The sequence below is a fragment of the Cynoglossus semilaevis genome, chromosome 8 (assembly GCF_000523025.1).
Source record: "Cynoglossus semilaevis isolate Cse_v1.0 chromosome 8, Cse_v1.0, whole genome shotgun sequence".
Taxonomy (NCBI): Eukaryota; Metazoa; Chordata; class Actinopteri; order Pleuronectiformes; family Cynoglossidae; genus Cynoglossus; species Cynoglossus semilaevis.
In genome coordinates this window covers 7,153,122-7,173,101 of record NC_024314.1, presented here as the reverse complement: position 1 = coordinate 7,173,101, position 19,980 = coordinate 7,153,122, and the positions used below count along the sequence as shown (strand labels likewise).

The window sequence follows — 19,980 nt, the reverse complement described above, 5'->3', positions numbered from 1 at the left end:
TGGACATTGCAACATTTCAGTGTATATTACAGGTTTCGTGTCGTTGCCGTGGTAACGGGATGCCTCGAGTCGACATGGCTAGCTAAATTCAACTTTTAATGCGATTAAATACCAGACATTACCGTTACTAAAGTTGTTCAGCTTGACCAGCACTGACCAAACAGACGTATGCACTGTCGGTTCTGTCGTTGTTTCTGTTGATTTTATTCCCCTTTGGCGCGTTCAAGTCCTTGTTCGGCGCTCCTTAGTGTTACGCATGTAAACGTATACCATCCCAGAAGCTACTCAAGCTCAGCCAATCAGAGACAGTGGCCCATGAAGGTCTTTTCGACTGATAGGCTATTAGCTCACCGATGATTTATGGTACACCCGACCTGAGGCATCACATTTGTGTTTTTATAGTATTTTATAGTATAGTAAAGTTTCCTAGGATTCCTAATATTTTGTTTTGTTACTTGAGCTGGAGGACTTGTGAGCTGTTGAAGTTTTAAGCTGTTTAAATGTACGTACTACGGCTTTTAGCATACCTTTTACCAATCCGAATCAGAAAAAGAAAAGAGTCTGGCTCCCTCCAGTGGTCATTTTGGTGAAATAATCGCTGTCAAAAACTTGACTACAGTTCCCATATTGCAACTTGCACAAATACCATGTACATTTTTTTAAAGGAATAGACAAATAACATTGACGTGACAGCATTAGGGCCGTTTGAAGTCAATTCCGGGTAAAATTGTGGTACTTTTTTATGTCCTTTAGTATTTTCCTAGCGTGTAGTATAGTTTTGAAGCATGTTCGTCACTTTTGGTATTTATATCATTTGAATATCTTTTGTATAATTGCATTCGCTTATTTTAATTCAGTGAGATATATAGTTATTTTGTGTTTGTTTATTCATTATGCTGCTTGTTGTTTATTTGTATTTTGCTGAATGAACAGCTTTGCATGGTTTTACTAAATACTTTCGATATTTTAAAACTTGTGATGCTCAAGTAACACAACAGTTTTACCACATTAAACCTTATTTTATAAATCATGTACATTTATTTAAAAAACGTTTTATTGATACGTTTGATACTTAATCATAGCAATTTTGTAGGTGTAATTGGCCATGGTTTGGGGAAAAATAAATAAAATATATATCGCGGGACTAAGGCACTAGCGTTGTTTACCATAACTGCAGTTCCGGTGAGCAAGTGTCCGAGTCATCCTTGAAAGCGTCACAGCGTCAGGCCAAGAGCGCTTCGCGGCAAGTGACAGCCAAGTGTTGAGTAAGTTTATTGTTTTCCCTCAAAATTGTGTAAATTACTTGTTTCTTTTTGTTTATTGCCACACGTCATGCATCAGAATCAGCTGTCTAAGCTTAAACATCCAAACTCGGGCTTTCTCGTTTACTTTCGGTTTCTACTTTTTTGTTTGTTTGTTTCCCAGTAAATGTCAAATGTTTAATTTTTAATATTGTTGTTACGCGAACTGTTAGAAAACAGTGTTAGTATGACAGAAGTGTGGCAAACTTGATTTAATGACTTTCACACCCACGAAAGTAAGACAATAGTTATAGTTAGTAGTTTCACAATACTACGTAGTAGTAATTAAGCACTGACAACAGGAAGAGGAGAATACCTTTCATAACAAAAACTGTTTGACATCCCACCTTATGAAAAGTTTACTGTCCCGCAGAAGCAAAAACGAGGGTTCAGATTTATACAAATTTTGCCTGCAATGTTTGGGTTGAATAGCAGCTCTGATCTCTCAGCAGCTGATGAGCTGATGGAGACCCCTGTAGAGGTCGAAGCATCAACAGAGCCCTCAGCTCCAGCCTTCTCTCAGGTCATCTTCAACAACATCCCTCACTCCTATCCACCTTCTACCTCCATCACCTGTGACTACACCCTCACAGCAGGCTTACAGCCTAACTCCAGAGACTGGGTGGGCATTTTTAAGGTGAGGGGGAAAAACATTAAATTTGTTGTGTAAGGTTTGTGGGTTTGGGTTGGGTTTGATTTCTTTACCTTTTTTTACAGGTGGGATGGAGTACAGCAAAAGATTACCATACCTTTGTGTGGACAGAGCCCTCTCCTGATGTAGAAGGACAGGGGTCAGTGGTGAGACAGGCTGTTTTTAAGGGTAAGGAAGAGTTTGGCTTTGACTGAAGGTTGGTTTGTGTCTTTAAGCTGCTCGGGTCATGTTATATGTCAGCAGGTTAAGTATGAATCTGATCTGCTGAGACAGATTCACAGTCAAACCGCAGACACATTTGTTTTTGGTGCAGGGCGGTTTAAACAGGAGGCATATTTTAAAAAAACACCAAAGTGCTGCCCATATAATATTTTACACAATAATTTAGTGCTTTAGAATTACACAAAACTATTGGTTAGCTCAGATCAAACCAAATCTTGCCCGTAGTGTAATTATATTTGGCCGGCGAGCTCATATCAAATGTGAACTAGAGTTGGCCTGCCAGTATATAATGTAGCTCCTATATACTGGCAACATTTGCAGTATTAGCGGTGTATGCCCTATGTTATAGCACATACATTTTGTTTTGTTTTTTGTTGTTGGCCTGTGAAAAAAATATTTAAATTAAAAAGTAACTCGAAAGGCGACAGATAAAGAGACATAACAAGAAACAAATACCACTGATGTGTGTCTTATTTCAAAATTAATTCCTCATGTGTTTGTAACATTAAGCTTTGGTTTTTCCAGATTCAATGTTTAAGCAAAACTAAAGTTTGAAAAAAAAACCTAAAACTAAAGTATTAAAAAAGAAAAAAGAAGGGAAAACATGGCCAAAAAATCTATTAATATTTGATGGCTATGTTTCTTCCTGGTCTTGTTACGTCAGAATACTACCTGCCAAAGGATGTGATTGAGTTTTACCAGTTCTGCTATGTCGACAGTACTGGCCAAGTGCGAGGAGCCAGTACTCCATTCTGTTTCAAAAACACAGAAGAGCAAAGCACTGAAGGCTGTCCAGATGATACAGACCTCCTGGTTATTACAACACAGGTACTGAACACAGAGAGTGGAAAAGAAATCAATGTTTTTTTCTTTTTTCCTGAAAACAAACATAGCTCTTTGCAGACATCCTGTGTCTTTTCTTGTACTATAGGAACAGGTGGAACAGAGTAATAATGAAAAAGCTAAACTCCAAAAAGAGTTGGATCACACAAGAGAAGAAAATGGAAACCTCAGGAGAGATTTAAAATTAAAAGATGAGGCGGCGGCCATCTTAAAAGTACGCATAATAGGTTTACAACATTATGGTAGTAGAAATGTTTGTTTGCTCATTGTGCAACAGAGAGAACAGACTAACTCTCCCAGGCAGTGAACTTTGATATCGCAATGTCATTAATTTGTGCAGAGTCTAAGTGAGCAGAAAGAGAAAGAAAAGACTCAGCTGTTCACGGAACTGGAGGAAACCAAAGACCAGAATCAGAATTTAAAGAACACGGTGCAGCAGCAACAGCAGGAAATGGAGCATTTAAAGGTTGGCTTTTAATTTGTTTTTTCTTAAATGCTTAAAAACTGAAAAGCGACTGAAACTTAATTGAAATAAAATTTCACATTTAGGAGGAGCTACTGGTTCAAAAATCAAAGCAAGAAGACACTCCACAGCAGAGTACTGCGTCATTGTGGGAGATGATGGTAAAGAGAATGTCATCCTGTGGTTAGAGGCTCTGACAGTGTCATAAATTCGTCCTCTTCTGTAAAATGCACCTTTTTTCCCCAGAAACACAGTCAGGAAAAGTGCGATCGGGCTGCCCTCAAGATCAACCAGCTGAAGGATGAGCTGGAGGTGGCGAGGCAGAAGGTTGATTCTCAGAGTGATGAGATCAGACTGTGAGTAAAGTTTTATTGGTTTTAGTTTTAAATATCAATCCTATCAAACATTCCAGCTTTATCATGATATTTCACTCCACCCCAGGCTCAACCACAGCCTCAGAGAAAAAGAACGAGAGCTGTTGAAAACAACAGACAACCTTCAACTTCTACAGGTTAAACCTGTTTACAGCTAGATTTGCATGTATTTCTTTTTTAATTTTTACTCATTGGTCTGTGATTAAGTTTGTTTTATTCACTGACAGGTTGACCTTGACTGTAGTGAGAAAGAGAAAGAGAACGTGACTACGGAGCTGCGGAAGATAAAAGCTGCCACACAGAGGATGGAGGACATAGAGAGGGAGAACAGGAGGCTGTCAGCGCAGGAGACCAAGCAGGAGTTGTCCATGGATGAGCTGAAGGTGGCAACACATACAAATACAAAACAAAGTTCACATGTCACACAAAGCTAAATTGGCTAACAGTGCTTTGTCCATAGGAGCAGTGTCAGTCTCTGCTCTCCAAGCTACAGAACTCACAGGCCAGTTTAGCTGCCGAGAAGGAGGAGAGCAGAAAGGCTAGGACAAAAGCTGAAAGGTTGGATGGAGAGCAGGAGGAAATGGGAAAGCAACATGAGGCGTTGGCAATGAAATTTGAACAGGAACAACGCAAAAGTAACAAGTTTGAGGTAAGATCAAGCAACAAAACAAATGTGTTCTCCTCCCTTCCCCTTCCAAAACCTTACTTCCCAAGCAGAGGAACCTGAATTTACCTTTTCTCTGTGTTGTCTTTCAGCTGCAGTTTAAAGAGGCTCTTGAATCCATTGCAGATAAGGATATGATCATAGAAGAGAAGGAACACATGATGAGGCTCCTGATGCAGGAGAAAGACGAACTGGCTGGAGAAAACCAGGTACGAACACACAAATGTGCACACTGTTTAAAGTCAACTCAATATACCTGCTCACCCTCTACTGTCTGACATTTTCAGAGTCTCAAGAATGACATTGAGGGCCTGCGCAGGGCTTACTCCGACCTCCGTGCGGCTCACAACGCCCATGACGCTCGACGGGAGCAGCTGGATGAGACCTTAAACTCTGGAAACACAACAACCAACCATAGTGAGCAGATTCCTGACCAGCCAGATCACTTGTATGAAAACATAGGTGGGTAGGACTTAATCTGATGTACAGATAGAGGAAGAGAAAACAGTTTTTCTAAATTGTATTACATTCTTTCATCAAGTTCAACTTAAGCAGATGATTCAACTATCCTGCTTCAAGGTTTATGCTATGTTTTTGGCTAACTATTAGCTATTTTAAGCATTTGGTATTATTAAAGCTATTTAGTCAGCAACTGTTCCCCAGGTTTTTAAAGCTTTTTTTGTCATTTTTATATCACTTTACCTCCTGCAGCTAATTCTGACCTAACATTTTGTTTTCTTTGGCTACATTCTAACTGTTTATGCTACAGTTTTTTGTAATGTAACTTATTTCTATGAGTTTGGTGTATTTTGGCTTTTTAAAAAAACAACAGTCAGCTACAGCTTAACTATTTTGGGGACAGTTTCATTTATCATTGTTGTCTTTATCTCTGTCTTGTCTTTTCATGTGGACTTTGCCTTTTTATAGTTTTTATTTTGTCAGAGTTATGGTAAGTTAGGTTTAATGTCTAGTTCTCTTTGACTCATTTAGTTTTTGATGAATTTAGTTTAATTATTATTTTAGCAGATATTCACCTTTCTTGAATCCTGCAATACTTCCTGGGTTTGTGAGGTATTTCAGACATAGAGTTCTGTCTTTTTACCTGAAGTGGACCTGGTATCATTGCTATGTTCAATATTTCAACAAAGGAAGCTGTTAATAAACATGTGCTGGTGAGTCACTAAGAACAAATCAATGAGATGGACGTCTCTGTGGAAAACCCCTTTTTATTGTTGACATCAGGGAAGACTAAAGTTCAACTGGGGTTTGGACCAGTTTGATGTTACCATAACTTTGTTTTGAACTGACCTTTAAAGGACAGTACAAAACTTTGATTCTGAATGTAGTGCTCTTCTTTTACATTGAATATTGAATGCTCCATCTTTTCTTGCAGATGATGTTGCAGATCAAGTGGAAGAGGTGAGTCACATTACTTGATTGTAGAACGAGAGCTGGAGCAAATTAAAATGTAAGTTTCATACTGGCTGCTGTTGGAGGAGCTAAAGAAAGAGCAGTTTCCAAATTGTATCCACACATTTGACCTGAGGGCATCTCAGTTGTTGTTTAGAGTTTTATTTTAACCACCGTCTTAAAACACAACCTGCCCCTATTCTGTTACCGCCTGTGATGACCCGCGCCTATTTCTGTCCACCCGCAGTCGTTGGTGTGTCGTCACTGCCAGGAGAGTTTCCCCGGCATCACACAGGAGGAACTGGAGCAGCACGAGCAGAGCCACAGACTGTGTCCGTGGTGCTCACTGGTCTGTGACACCATGGAACAGTCCGTGTTTGAAGACCACGTCTACAGCCACGAGCTGTGAGGTCTGCAGTGGGGGCCAGAGATGTGGTCCAGTATGATATGACTTGGACGTCTTATGGATCTAGTGGCCGTATGCTGTATACACTCTATGAAATGTGTTATTCTGCTCATGGCATGTTAGTATTTAGGAGTCAAGTTGATGCCAAAATGCTTTAGCTGTTAGTCTAAAAAAAGACAGATTCATTATAGAATGTGTAGAATACATAATTTCAAATTAACAGGCAACTCCTTACAGCTCGACCACAATCAATGGCTAAATCTGCAGTTTGTCCTCTGATCTACTTTATTCATTCGAGCTCTTGTGTAATACCACGTTTTAAGCATCTATATTTAGATTCAAAAGTTTTCCAAGTATGTTACACTGCCATCAGGTTCCTAAGCTCTTGGGGGGAGACACCTCCTCTGCAAACACCACGTGCAACATTATCTCTGCTCAAATATTCTCACGTGGTTTTAAATGGCCTTAAACAATCACTGCACAGATGACTAATCACTGTCTCCTCTATAGTTTCTGTGTCCTTACCAGGCACCAGAACGCTCATTTTATGAATTTACATTTAATTTATTTTACATATGCGCCCTAATCATAACATACTGTAATATCAGAGTCAGCTTACATTTAACTCTTCTCTATTCCTTCTTCATTTGGTTCAATGTTAATGTCAAACTGATTAGTTTCAAATGATAAGTAATCCCTGTCTTTTAAAAGACCACTGAAAGAAAATGGTTGTTCGTTTAATGTAGTGACATTGCTCTTTGTCAGTTTTTTCCTGTATTTGTTCTTTCCATCCCAAGCAAATCAACGAGTATGAGCTGTCATCAAGAAGAAGAGAAAGTGAGAGATCAGGGAGGGGTATGGTTTCTTTGTCAAAAATGTATTTTTCTTTTTGACAAAATTTTAAATTTATGTTTACAGCACCCTCCCCAGATGTCGGAGAGCAGTTCGTTTTACTTAATCAGCCTTAATATTAAACAATAAATTTCCATAAATATTAAAGTTTTAGTCTTATGAGGTGAAAAAGACAGAATATACATTACCTATACCTATTTAAAATGCAACAAAGCATTATGGCTATTTTCAAAAGAGTCAATCTCTTAAGGTTTGTTGATTACATATACTTAATTAATTAGGCTACTTAATATCTTAAATTACTTCAAAATGTATACTACAGTAGGAGTTGTGTTTGTTATCACACGATAGAAAATAAAAAAAAGTCTAATAGTGTTTAACTGGGTTCTCTCTGTTTATGTCTGGACAAATCAATTATTACCTGTTTAGTTTATTGAAAAAGAATTAACATTAACTAACAATTTACCATCATAGCCACATCACATGACATTTTACACCGAGTTTGATATCATGTACAATGTAATAGAAATAACTGCATTCATTATCTGTGTTACACCATAAGTACACTTGATGCATAGAAGTTCCCGAGGAGATTCTAATGAGCAGAGTTTTCACTTTGCTCAGACTCCAGGCTATAGTAACCGTGCCAGCTCCCTCACAGGAGCCGCACATTTTGTTTACCAACATGTCTCTAAAACTGTCAGCAGCTCTTGTCCAGGTCAGCTCCATCGAATCCTTTTTAAGGTGTCATCTGACTAGCCTCCTCTGGTGTGATGTCACGAGATGAAAGCTCGGAGAAGAGTGCCGGCAGCCAGTACTGGGCTTCTCCAGCTGACTGAGAGTCCAACCAGGCCAGGCCTTCTTTCAGCAGGTGATCCTTGAAACACAGGGACAGAATGGAAACATATTGTTTTAGATCGAGTGTTAGAACAGTGTATGTGTATACGTGTTTGCCGTAACAGAAACCCAAATTGCGACTGCACATTGTTATGTATTAATGGCAATTCACAATATATTTTCTTAAGTTTTCTGCATTCATAGGTTCAATATAACGAGTAGCCGTTCTACTACACCTGTCACATTTGATCGTCTAGATTACAGACATGCAATTACTCTAAAGCAGCGGTCACCAATGTGGACTACCTAAGGTGCCTGTGGGGTATGTTCTCAAAATAAAACTAGTCAACAAGAGGGTCAAAAATTATACTGTTACTGTGCATTTTCATTTAGTTACACTTGCAATGATACTCAAATGGGTGCAATGACGATGGTAAAAACAGTGTCTGCTATTGTATGTCCCACAACTGATTATTATAACATTGTTCGGGAAGTCTGTATCAAACAAGTAGCTCTCTGTATTACTAAGTGCCCTCGAAGTAGCTCTCAGCTTCAAAAAGGTTGGTGACCCCTGCTCTAAAGTGTATAAGAGTTGTAGAAGAATCCATATTCAACTTTTACTTTGCACATAATGCTGCAATAATATAAACCATTAGTTCTGCTTCTTACAAAAGTCTGGCCATGAAGAATTGAGGCCCAGTTCTTTAGCATGTAATACACTTCAGAATTGTATAAAATACAAGTTGAAGATTTTGTGACAGATGTCTCAAGGGAAGATCTCCAATGCTTTTTAAGGCCTTGAGTCACCCAGAATAATAAAAGTCAAATTTAAGCCCTAGAAAACTTACCAGAACGTGACAAGCTCGTTCTTTCTCCCATTTGAGATTCTCCTTGATCTCACTCACTGTGACATATCCCTTTTTCTAAAATAGAACAAAAATATTAACAGATTTATAACTACATCTGAAGAAGTGTCATTAAAAGGTAGAATGTGATGCTGAGTCTCACCTCAGCCAGCTGTAGAACCACAGTATGGTCCATGTTAAGTTCTGCTGGAACAGACTGCACCAAGTAGGAACCTCCCACAGGAATCATCCCGAAACCATTACCCATCACCTTAAGTTTCTTTATGGCTCTCACCAAATCATCTCTGAGTGGCACATAATCCAGATATGGCATTTAGATAAAGGTAACAATTCAACATTATTATAAATAATATCAGAGATAGTTACTTGACTAAATGGATGGTGAAAAGGTGTGTGTTAAACAGTGTGGTGGCTAACAAACAAAAAATATTTGACAAGTGAAACTTACTGGCTCACATCCTGAGCATATTTGCCTCTTCCTTTCAGTACTCTGTGATGTAGTTCATCCAAGGTAATAAGCCCTGAAAGCAAACATTGGGTGATAAACAATACAGAACAAAAACAACATTCATGACATTGTGTCATTAATATAGTTGCATTCACAGACCTCCATTTCTGTGTTTCAGGGCAAGGCACACTTCAATAATCTGCACACCAAGCTCATAGTAGAAGTCTCCAACTCCAAGCATCTCAGACCAAAAACCTTTTCCAGCTATGGAGAAAAACAAAATAATTTGTGAGGTAACCTCTGAGCACAACAAGTGATAACGACTTTGTATAGACAAAATAAATCTCACAGGCAAGCGGGTCAACTCCGATGGTGGCACACATTTCCTGGAACTGAACCCTGAATTGAGGGTTCTTTCTGATCTCCTGTTTATGCTTGCTGGCAAATTCTTCCAGGTTCGACTTGAAGGTTTCTAGCTGCTTTGACATCTGTGACGCAAATCAGTGCAAGGCACGTTTAAACAATAATGATCATATATACACGACATTGGTATGGCATATTTCCATTTCTTTAGCATCTCTGAGTTTAGGAATATAAATCAAAGGAATTGGTTCGTGCCGACAGAGTTTCAATTTAAGCTAATCTTCATGTCATCCTGACAAAATAACTTTGTTTACTTTCCAAGCAACCAACCACAACCAGTCTTTGGCCGGACGGCAACTTATTTTTCTCTTAAAAATACAACATATTTGTAGTATCACCTGAGCAATTTGATCCTCTGCAAGGACATTCCCTCTCTCCTTGTACTTGGCCTGAGAAAATAAAAACATTTTACGAATTAAACTCACTCGGCTCTCCTCGGGAATACTATGAGTTACGTTATTGCTAACCACTCCTACACGTCTTTACAAATACACAGCAATTCAACAAAACAGCTCTACCTCGGCCAATTTCTTTTTAGCAATTGCTCCTGCTCCAACTCCTCTTCTCATTTTGCCTAATGTCCGGCAAATACCACTATAACACGGGTGTATTTATGACGGAATGAAAAAATAAACGAGATTGCAACTTGCGCGAAGTTTTTCTGTAACCCGAAAGGCGTCAACATATAAACATTACTAAAATATTCCGGGATATTTGATGACAACCGAATGGAGAGTTTCCATTTTGAGTAACCGGAAATAAACAGTGGCGGTCCTCTTCTTCGACTGAATGTTTTATTGTCAGTTTGCATTGCTGCCACCTTTCGGATATATGTTGTAATGACTAGTGCGTGTCAATGCACTTCCACGAAAAAAGAAAAGAAACGTTTAATTGTTTTGATTTTAATATTTAATACTTTACTATACATTTCAATATACGTTTATTACTCTCATTTCCTTTTTGTATTTAGTGCAATAAATATAATTTTTAATCAATTTGAGGCATGCAACACACTAACTCCAAATAATGTTTCTATGTATCTATGAGTGGAAAAAAAGACTGTTGCTCATCTAATGTGGATATAAAACCCAACCCCAAAACACCAATCATACATTTTTAAGCAAATTTAAAGAAACACGTGATGTTTATTATTAACGGACATTTCAACTGTACAGGCGAGTACAGGTTGGGTGGATTCATGATATGAAATTGTGTTCTATCTCCCTCTGCTGCCATCTTTTATTTTTAAATCCTACAAAGCACAAGAAATGGCCTGTAAACATATTACGCATGCGCAGTTGTAGGCGCTTTAAAACGAGTCTGAGGAGGGAACATGAAGACATTTGCAGGTGGTCTCGGTTTTTAGAAGAGGTGAGTTATAAAAACTCGACGTGCAGTATAGAAAAGAGCCGTGTGCAAATAGTGTTTTTATGACGTCGTGATCTTGGTCCCGTTGTTCCTGAGGCAAAAATGACTGGCGGAGATGCCCGGTTAGCGTTAGCCTACGAGCTAGCTGTTATTGTTTTTCCTCAAAATGGAGGAGAAGCTGCCGCTGCTGTCTGTGTCCTACAGCCACTCCCGACTGCTCGTGGTTTCTCCCGTCTACCCCAGTCCGTCTAACATACTAACTTTATCTCGTATATAATGGCTGCGTCTTGGCATTGCAGTGCGAAAGCTGTTTAGCTTGAATTTTAAACGTAGCGTGGGTCTTTTTACAACAGTAGGCTGCGTCGTGTCCATGCCTGTGTTGCTGCAGTTTCTATTGGTTTATCCACATTTAATTAATTCTAACCCATATTGTACTTGCTTGTATTGATGGGTAATTTTCGTAGTAATTTCAATATTGTAGGTAATTGACTTAAAATTATATTAGCGGTCTCTACATGAACTGCCAGCTAACTACTAACTTGATACAACTTACATATACAACTCTTTACAAATTCTTACAAGAAACCTAAAATGATATTTTAAAGGGGGGTCTAAATTTGATTGATTTCGCAGTATAGGTTATAACCACAAATCAATGATCAAGACTTTTTTCTTGTTTTGTGTTAAAAAAATTAAACAGACTTTTGCTCTGCTTTTGTGAATCTTTAGCTTTCATCAAGCCGGCAGCACATTTGGTGGGTCTTTGCCTATACTTATTAAGTTTTCTCTTTGTAACTCAAACTTTAGGAAAGCCTTAAGGTCATGGTTTTCAATTTGTCTGCAGGATGAAAGTTGCCTGGTTCACATGGAAACCTCATTGCTGTGGTATCACAGAGGGGCTGCAGGATGAGAAGACTCTGTGTTGTTTATGACTGAGATCTTAGCAGAACACCAACATCATCAACTTTGACTTAACTCTGCTGCTACTGGTGTCTACATGTTCAACAAGACGTGCACAAGGGCCAAATCCTGAGCAAATCTCAGGTCTTAGACCCTGATTACATGACAAGCAAAGTTGACCTCACTGCCCTGGTTGCAGAATTAGTTAGAAGAAACAAAAGTGTGGGGGTGTTGTCCCCTGTCAGACCAATGGGGGGTGAGGGAACCCCAGTGAAAGGTAAACCCCTCTCTGTTGACAACATGGAAAACCCTCAGATGGCTGTGAACAACAGCCCCAAAGATGTTGGTGCTGACGACAGTGCGAAAGGCGTCGTCTCTGGGGTTGTTGGCACCGCATCCATCGAACTCTCCACTGAGGGCAAATGGAGGAACATTAGAAAGACCCCCGCCAATCCACACACGCAGGCCAACTGCCTCCGACAGATTGTCCTGCTGCAACTGGACCTCATTGAACAGCAGCAGCAACAGTTGCAGTCCAAAGACAAGGAGATAGATGAGCTCAAAGCAGACAAAGAGACGGTGAGAACACTTGTACCAATGTGATCTTGCTGTATTTGCTTGGATTCTTTTAAAATTACATGTTTCTCATTGTCTTTCTCTTCATCGCAGTTGCTTGCACGTATTGAGCGTATGGAACGTCGCTTGCAACTTACAAAAAAGGACCCACCTCGTGACAAGCGCCTTTTTCAGCCATTGGAACCATGGACTCCAGATAAGGAGGACATGTGGGACCTGGATATAGAGGAGACTCCTCAGTCCAACCAAGGCGCTTCTCTTCCATTCATTCGAGGTGGTAAAGGTCAAAAGAGGTAATTTTACCCGTTATTGGCAAAATTGTCATTGCAATGTAAAGCAATTTCTATGTCAGGTCATATTGTTGCCTTTTTTTCTCCTTTGACTTCACAGAAAGTCTTGCTTTGGGGATGTGAAAGCCCAGAAATCTCGGAGCAAAAGTGCCAAACTTAGTCCGCAGAAATCCGATATTCCACCCGGCTCACCCACACACAGAGAACTGCGCGCGAAAGACACGCCAGAGAAGACGGTTCCCACCAGGTCTGCCACAGAAAAGGACAGTTTGCTTCCATACAAAGAGGAGCTTGATCTAAACCACCAGATAGAAGACCTGCCCTTCATGTCGACCACTGAGATGTACCTCTGCTGCTGGAATCAACCTCCCCTCTCCCCTCTGCGTGAGACTTCCCCAAAAAAGGAGGAAGAGGTGGCCAGTGAGTGGACTCCTCATGTAGTTCATGATATGCTGATTGTTTGTAAGCCTAACCTAAATTCCATCACTAATTAGTCTGTCCTCTAATGTCCTGGTCCATAATGAACTTTATTTTTGTGACTCTCCTCTGCTGCTCGTTAGTTCCATCCTGGAGAGAGAATTACATTGAGCCTTTAGCGGACGACGAAGAGGCCGTGAACGCACTGGAGGTAAGAGTTTCTGAACCAGAAATGCTCGATAATGCCATCTTTGTGATGTTTGAAAAGTAATACAAGGCCATTAACACAAGGCCATAAAACAAAATAATTTGTCACAATTAATGAAAAAATTATCTTTGTGTCAAGCCACTGGATGACGGTGTGTTTTTGAAACGGCACGCAAAGCTGGAGTTGGATGAAAAACGAAGGAAAAGGTATGACAACAATACACATCAGATCTTATTTTACTATTTAAAAAGACGCAGGAAATACTAAGTTTGAAAATATAAATGGTAATCTATTTTTTGCCATATCCTATGTTACATTTAGTCTGATGTTAACTCTGTTGTCTAATAAAGATGTTATAAAGATTTTTTTTTTGCAGAAAAGAAAAATGCAATGAAAACAATTTGTTGTTATTGTAGACATTAAACCCATGCTGTATTTTTAATCATTTATGTTAAATCTATAAATCCTTTTTTATTTTTTAGATGGGACATCCAGCGAATCAGGGAGCAGCGCATGTTCCAGCGGCTACAGCAGCGCATGAACAGGAAAAAAGTGGTGCAGGAGACTGAGCCAGATATTTCATCCTTTTATCCCGACACAGAAGATGGTACTGCAGGCTCTTTAGGGCAGAATCAGAACTGGCTGAAATGTAACGTGATGTATTTTAAGTAGAGAGTCCAGAAATTTAAAAAAAAATCTCTTTTCTTCCAGTGGAGACTATAGTGGTCACTCCTTTTTTGCCTGTGGTTGCGTTTGGCCGGCCGTTGCCCAAAATCACACAACAGTAAGTAGGCCCACAGTCCTCTCTCTGATTGTGTTTCATCCTGCTAATGTTTGTGATTTAAAGACAACAAGAAAAATATTAACTCTTTTAAAGTTGACTCTCAAAACAGATGAGGTTAAAACAACAGTGAGGTCATAAGTCACCGCCCTGGCAGATTGACTGCAGTGATTGGCTCCAGCCCTCCACAGTCCTGGAAAGGGTTAAGAGGTGGGGGGCTGGATAAAGATAAATCAATAGAAGTAACGATGAAACTTCTAAGAACAAAAATAAGTGTGTTGTGGAGGTCACATTAGTAGATCACCTTATCTGTCTCTTTATGAACATCATTGTCCCATCATTGTAATCTGCCTGGAACAATGTGATAATGATCAGTGATATTCACCCCGAACTTTAATTTTTTGAAATATAATTTCTTTTCTACCAGGAACTTCGAGCTGCCCTGGCTGGACGACCGCAGCCGATGTCGCATTGAGGTGCCCAAAAAACACACACCTCACCGGACCTGTCGGAAGTGAGAAACACTGGTCATTGTCAGCAATATAGAGAGATATTGGCTTTGTCTGCATTACACAATGCCACGTTGGTCATGTTGGCATACGACACAGGTCAATCGGTTGTTGTGTAATAACCGCTGTTGCTTTCAGTCTCCGGAAGATTGAACGACTCTCCAGCCTCGATTTGTCACCAGAGAACAGCTGATCTCCAGCATAGTATTAAAAAAACATACAAGCAAAAACAAAAAATCAAAAAGAGACAACTGTGTCTGTAGGTGTCATTTGTATATTCAGTCTCAGACCCAGCTTCTTTGCTTGATACTGAAAGATTGAAGTTAGCAGTGGGCGAGAAAACACGTCACTTTCTTCTTAGCAAATAATGTTAGTGTTCAGCGACGTGACTGAGAGATGATCAACCAGAGTTGCACCACTCATCCAGAATCTGGCTGGATTCAACAAAAGTGAATGTTTAGTCTGATTCTAAATGCATAGACAGCTGATAATAGCAGCTACATAAGAGATGTTTTCAAGTTTTGTTGCCATATAGATTTTAAAAAAGAGCAGTAGTGCTAACAGCTTTTCCGCTCCTGGCAGTCGCATCACTCATTCTTGGCATCAAAGTGAGAAAAAGTCAATATCTGACTGTGTTGTGCTATGTATTGCCTATAATTGATGTTTGCACACAACTTCAGGTGAGGTTATATCAATGTTCAATGTGATCTGTGGAGTTTTGAGCCTCACAAAGCATGTTTTTTAAGAAAAGAAAAGCAGATACAGTAGTCGATGTAAATCGTAAATGCAGCCACCATGGTTGTAAATCACTGTTTTGTGTTCATTTAAACAATGGCACAAAAAGTTCTGTTTGGGTAAAGCCAACATCATTTTCAGTGACCTGTTTGTTCTTTATTTTCTTTATTGCATGGCTGCATCCAAAAAAGCATGGCTGAGTCCCAGAACAGAAAATCACTGCTGTTCAGTGTGCTGCAAAAATGGAGGGAAGAAAATGCCTTTGGAGCCATGACTTGCTCTGCTCTTATACTTTTCCATCACAAGGGAATCTGATGAAAAATCTTACAATTAATCTTTGTGTTTTCAACACTTGAATCCAGTAGATATTACACAAAATGCTGATGCATTTTTTTATGATGCTGACATTCAAAAGAACAATAAATCTCTGCTAGCTGTAGTTATAGCGATGTACGCCAGTAGGCTCTTCAAGCGCTTCCAATTAATCTTCTCATCTCTGAATTAACCCGTTACAGTCGCCGTTTTTAGCCTTTGCTGATGTTTCCTTGCTGCATTTTCTCTGAAATGTGATGCACCAGCTCTTCTGCAGCTGGAAAAAAACTAACAATCTTCTCGTCATGTACATAGCTCTTGGAAAACCAGTGTATATAAAACATGGCTATAACATGGTTATTTTTTTATTATTTAATGTCAGAAGTGTGGAGTTCATCCAATATTGTTCTACAATTGTTTGTTGACAAATTTGCAAAGTTTAATTTGTTTTGGAATAAAAGTAACTTCTCTTTGATACACAGATTTGGCCTGATTATAGTTGTTGTACGGCTAACAGAATTTTAAAATGTAAAAACACATCTTTTCTTTTTTAAAGTTAATGTCGATGATGTTTAGCTAAATAGCAGTGAATCCGCAGCAGCAATCTAAAACTCAAAAGACAAATAAATTGACATAGGTTTAAAGATCTGGATGAATTTAAGGTTAGCTATTTAACCAATGAGCTGGCTTAGTTATTATGCAAAAGGGACAAGAAATTATCAAAAAATAGGACAAAAATGTCATGTTATTTTAACATTGCAGAAAGAACAAACTTCTGTTGAATTATTCTGGAAAAAAATGTTTATTGATCAACGAAAAAGGCAAAAGAAAACCAGGACACCTCATTAGTCCTTTGGTAAAAATCCTACTGATAAAAATCAAGCAAATTCAGAGACAAAATCTTTGATGTATGACTCACACTGTAGAAGATTGTCTGGGTCAGACTTACTGGGAACGGCAGCAGTTTTCCACAGATCCATGTGAGGGGTAACGTGTTCTGCACCCGCCCATCAATGTATAACTGTGTTTTAATTTAATATTATCAACAAGTTTCAACTGGTAACTTCCAGGACAATTTGTGAAGAATTTCTGGATGGCCAACGGCTCTCAATGATACAGTCTGAAGTTTACATTTCTCCAAAAGCAGTTAAAAGTAAAATGTTACCTCTGCTCATTGTCTTATTATTTATGTACTTTTATACAATAATCCTCATCTGTAATTTTGGTTGGAGAGCCAGTACTAGATATTTATTATAACAGAAAGGCATATATTTATTTAACCGATGATGATGATGTTGCAAAGAACACCAGAACTATGTACAAAAAAATGCTCATTCTTCCATGTCACCCATATCAATTCCCCACTTTTATAATAATGTCATCCTTTAATGTGGCCTTTGTGAAAGGTGCAATTTGTATTTAGTGTCCACTTAATATGATACCATCAGACTAGGTATTTACACAGAATAAGAAAAACAAAACTTTGAACAAAAGGTGTTCGGCCAGTTTAACTTTTCACACCCATTGGAGTGTGTTTCGACCTGTACTGACAAGCACTGTGTGTATCAGATACAATGTGTTCTGTTCAGTCCCTCCGCAAGTTGTTCAGCCGTTCCTCCAGGTCTGCATCCGCATCTGCCAGAGCAGCCTGAGGCTCAGCCTTCTTTCCTCCAGCCACCGACAGATTTCCTCCAGGAGCTGGAAGATCTGGTGGGAAACATAAAAGTGAGTTAAAGTTGTTTTTTTGGTTTTTTTTACACAATAATTATACTTTAGAATATATTAAGATTCAAATCTAATATTCATTAGTGAATGTACTGATCTTACAAATCTAATTTAATCATTGGTGCTGTTTGACAATTATAACTCACTTCCTCTGAAAGAAAAACCCGCAATACTCCAGGTGATACTAAAACACTGTGTATGATAATTTGTGGCATTGCAAAGTGTATTTGATCTGAACTGGTGAAATACTTATCAGTACACAATCTACACACGTGCTAAAATAGAGGTTTTCTTACTTGATAGTTCGTCAGACAGATTCAGACCCAGCTCGTCAAGCACTTGAGACACAATGGCATCGCTACACATGAAACACAATTCATTAATTATTTGATAGTTTTTTGTGAATTCCTCTGAGAACCTTTGACACATCCAGGATGGATATGTGACAAAGGTGGAATAACATGTTTTACTGAAATATATCTGTGCCACAATTATGGAAAGAAATGTAAATTAAAACATGCCCAAACCTTTCTTCCTCATCATCCTCATCCCCCATGGCATCGTCAATGGCATCATTCATCATTTCCTCCTTCATGTCCATTATTTCACTTTGTTTCTCAAACTCCATCATAATCTTCTGAATTTGTGGCAGTTTCAGCTGCAAAAATTGAATCAATAGCCCGTTAATGTAACTTATCAAAATACTCTGCGCATGTTTTTAAGTGATTGTCCCACAGACCTGTCTGTTCATTGTGGCCATGGCTTTGGTGACACCCTTCATAGCCTGTGCCATGCTGTTGTTGGACTTGAGAGTCTGAATCTTCAAACTAACAGCCTGGATGTTTGCTTTCATCATGATGAACTTCTTGACGTATCGCCTCGTGCGAACCAAATCCTTGGCCATGATTTTAACTGCATCCTATGAAGACGACAAGAACACACAGCTATACGACCTCTGACCTTTTACAGCTCCAACCATTTTCTTCTATCTCACCATCTGTCCCTGCTTGGCCATTTTCTTTATATCAGCAATAATCTTTTTCTCCTGTTGCTCGAGCTTCATTCGCTCTCGGTCCAGTTCTCTCATGGCGCGGTTGAGTGCCCTTTGGTTCTGTTTTAAGATCTCCTCTGGAGTCTTTCTTTTTCCAAATAAGAACTCCATCTGGTAAAAAGGCAAAACAGAATATAAAAGCTAGCAATTCCAAAGCATTCTCCTTTTGAGGAAAGTAAATTTGAGTTTGTGTGCTGACAATGGGCGTCTGTCAAAAAAGGTTGTATTGTATTTCTGTGTAACATGAAAAAAAAACAAGGTTTGAGAATATCAGGTATTTGTAGATAAGAAATTGACCTCTCTGGTACTTACCCTACTAAGTACTAAAAGAACTGAAAAAATATATATATTAGTCAAACTGATTAATTGAGTGAAGCTTTTCTAGCACTAATATTGCTCTATCATCAGTGATTAAATGGTGTCAAACATCACACAATCCAGATTAGGATGACGTCATAATGTATTGCTATGATCAAAATTCAATATATATACAGTAAATATTTACTGCAAATATTTACTTCACTGTTTCAAAAATACACAATCTACTATACTGTATAACTTAACCAGAAAAAACTACTTTGTTTTTTGCCCTACATAAATCTATTTTTACTATTGTAATAGGTATTCTCAAATCGTCGTTTTGTTAATGTCAAATAACTAATCGGTCAAACTGAGACATTTGGCGATTAATAATAAACTATACATGTGGGTGTTTTTGTTTGTTTTTTTAAGATTTTATGAAGCAAACTAAGAGTTGATTGATCTGCCAACGGGCAGAACCCAGAAATGTAATCTCAAAAATAACATTGAAGTCACAGTATGTGGCAAAAGTCATGTGGCAAAAGTTTCAGTCATTTTAGTTGAGATTACAATCCCCTATTTCCTGGGCCATATTACTCAGCAGTTATATATGCGACAGGAGGCCCAGACTGTCTTCACAGCAGTTGTCTGTCGCCTGTTTGGCTGTCTCTACGTTTCCCTTAGTAACTTCACGGCTAAAACTCTGTTTACTGTAACAAGGAAAAACGCATCGGCCTCAATATCTCACCGTGAACCGGATTCTTCACCAAAAGACTTTAATCCAAACGGTAAACTCGATTCAAGGGCGTCTTCTTCGACAAAATTTGAAACGAATATTTGTTTTCGTTACTTCTCTTCCGTATTGCGATAGTTTCACTTCCGGGAAATGACGTCAGCTCGTACAAAACTATTTCTAGGCTTACGTCACACGCAGAAAGATCATCAAGCTGACGGTGACGAGACATCGGTTCCTACTTTAATAATAATGAACTATTACAATCATTATTATTTCAAAAAAAATATTTCTAACAGACCCGTACCTGACAG

At 38.8% G+C, this 19,980-nt stretch overlaps 4 protein-coding genes across 11 annotated transcripts; 2 read left to right on the top strand and 2 right to left on the bottom strand.

The window, feature by feature from the left end:
- The first annotated feature begins 1,177 nt into the window (after positions 1-1,177).
- calcoco2 (calcium binding and coiled-coil domain 2) lies at positions 1,178-7,564 on the top strand. 2 transcript variants are annotated; one of them, XM_025058011.1, is made up of 15 exons: positions 1,178-1,265; positions 1,754-1,938; positions 2,019-2,121; positions 2,840-3,003; positions 3,107-3,232; positions 3,359-3,484; positions 3,568-3,642; positions 3,728-3,837; positions 3,923-3,992; positions 4,083-4,238; positions 4,316-4,504; positions 4,612-4,728; positions 4,807-4,981; positions 5,913-5,938; positions 6,177-7,564. In XM_025058011.1, exons 2-15 carry the CDS (start codon positions 1,765-1,767, stop codon positions 6,336-6,338), a joined length of 1,773 nt encoding a protein of 590 aa, XP_024913779.1. In that variant the 5' UTR covers positions 1,178-1,265; positions 1,754-1,764; the 3' UTR covers positions 6,339-7,564. The 2 variants fall into 2 exon arrangements, with proteins under 2 accessions (XP_024913779.1, XP_024913780.1); XM_025058012.1 differs by having other exon boundaries at positions 1,751-1,938.
- A 177-nt stretch (positions 7,565-7,741) lies between these two features.
- snf8 (SNF8 subunit of ESCRT-II) lies at positions 7,742-10,542 on the bottom strand. Its single transcript, XM_008314455.3, has 8 exons — positions 10,280-10,542; positions 10,100-10,150; positions 9,688-9,826; positions 9,498-9,602; positions 9,339-9,411; positions 9,033-9,174; positions 8,873-8,947; positions 7,742-8,064 (listed from the first exon to the last, which is right to left on the bottom strand). Exons 1-8 carry the CDS (start codon positions 10,328-10,330, stop codon positions 7,927-7,929), a joined length of 774 nt encoding a protein of 257 aa, XP_008312677.1. The 5' UTR covers positions 10,331-10,542; the 3' UTR covers positions 7,742-7,926.
- Positions 10,543-11,015: 473 nt separating this feature from the next.
- On the top strand, positions 11,016-16,340 carry msl1b (MSL complex subunit 1b). Of its 7 annotated transcripts, none has more exons than XR_003050441.1 (11): positions 11,026-11,132; positions 11,859-11,884; positions 11,974-12,608; positions 12,699-12,898; positions 12,996-13,357; positions 13,456-13,523; positions 13,659-13,726; positions 14,003-14,127; positions 14,232-14,304; positions 14,414-14,511; positions 14,729-16,340. XR_003050441.1 is itself a non-coding variant. In XM_008314459.3 (11 exons), the coding sequence occupies exons 3-11, from the start codon at positions 12,192-12,194 to the stop codon at positions 15,858-15,860; spliced, it is 1,482 nt and encodes a 493-aa protein (XP_008312681.1). In that variant the 5' UTR covers positions 11,026-11,132; positions 11,859-11,884; positions 11,974-12,191; the 3' UTR covers positions 15,861-16,340. The 7 variants fall into 7 exon arrangements, 5 of the variants coding, with proteins under 5 accessions (XP_008312680.1, XP_008312681.1, XP_008312679.1 ...); XR_003050442.1 differs by having other exon boundaries at positions 14,398-14,511; XM_008314459.3 differs by lacking the exon at positions 14,414-14,511 and having other exon boundaries at positions 12,996-13,315; positions 14,729-14,815; positions 15,737-16,340.
- Positions 16,341-16,643: 303 nt separating this feature from the next.
- Positions 16,644-19,836, bottom strand: chmp2a (charged multivesicular body protein 2A). Its single transcript, XM_008314456.3, has 6 exons — positions 19,682-19,836; positions 18,577-18,744; positions 18,322-18,501; positions 18,110-18,240; positions 17,879-17,940; positions 16,644-17,564 (listed from the first exon to the last, which is right to left on the bottom strand). Exons 2-6 carry the CDS (start codon positions 18,742-18,744, stop codon positions 17,443-17,445), a joined length of 663 nt encoding a protein of 220 aa, XP_008312678.1. The 5' UTR covers positions 19,682-19,836; the 3' UTR covers positions 16,644-17,442.
- Between the last annotated feature and the right edge of the window lie 144 nt (positions 19,837-19,980).

Bases quoted from the DNA above. Each gene is read 5' to 3' on its own strand.
- snf8 (XM_008314455.3), bottom strand. From the start codon at position 10,330: ATGAGAAGAGGAGTTGGAGCAGGAGCAATTGCTAAAAAGAAATTGGCC. The intron at 9,412-9,497 runs GTCTGTGAATGC...GTTTGCTTTCAG, and splicing joins CCTGAAACACAGAAATGGAG to GGCTTATTACCTTGGATGAA. The intron at 9,175-9,338 runs GTAAGTTTCACT...TGTGCCACTCAG, and splicing joins TATGCTCAGGATGTGAGCCA to AGATGATTTGGTGAGAGCCA.
- chmp2a (XM_008314456.3), bottom strand. From the start codon at position 18,744: ATGGAGTTCTTATTTGGAAAAAGAAAGACTCCAGAGGAGATCTTAAAA. The intron at 18,502-18,576 runs GTGAGATAGAAG...TCGTCTTCATAG, and splicing joins TGGCCAAGCAGGGACAGATG to GATGCAGTTAAAATCATGGC. The intron at 17,941-18,109 runs GTTTGGGCATGT...TTTCATGTGTAG, and splicing joins GAGGATGATGAGGAAGAAAG to CGATGCCATTGTGTCTCAAG.
- calcoco2 (XM_025058011.1), top strand. From the start codon at position 1,765: ATGGAGACCCCTGTAGAGGTCGAAGCATCAACAGAGCCCTCAGCTCCA. The intron at 3,004-3,106 runs GTACTGAACACA...CTTGTACTATAG, and splicing joins TCCTGGTTATTACAACACAG to GAACAGGTGGAACAGAGTAA. The intron at 3,233-3,358 runs GTACGCATAATA...TAATTTGTGCAG, and splicing joins AGGCGGCGGCCATCTTAAAA to AGTCTAAGTGAGCAGAAAGA.
- msl1b (XM_008314458.3), top strand. From the start codon at position 12,192: ATGACAAGCAAAGTTGACCTCACTGCCCTGGTTGCAGAATTAGTTAGA. The intron at 14,305-14,728 runs GTAAGTAGGCCC...CTTTTCTACCAG, and splicing joins TTGCCCAAAATCACACAACA to GAACTTCGAGCTGCCCTGGC. The intron at 14,816-15,736 runs GTGAGAAACACT...CATCCAAAAAAG, and splicing joins CCTCACCGGACCTGTCGGAA to CATGGCTGAGTCCCAGAACA.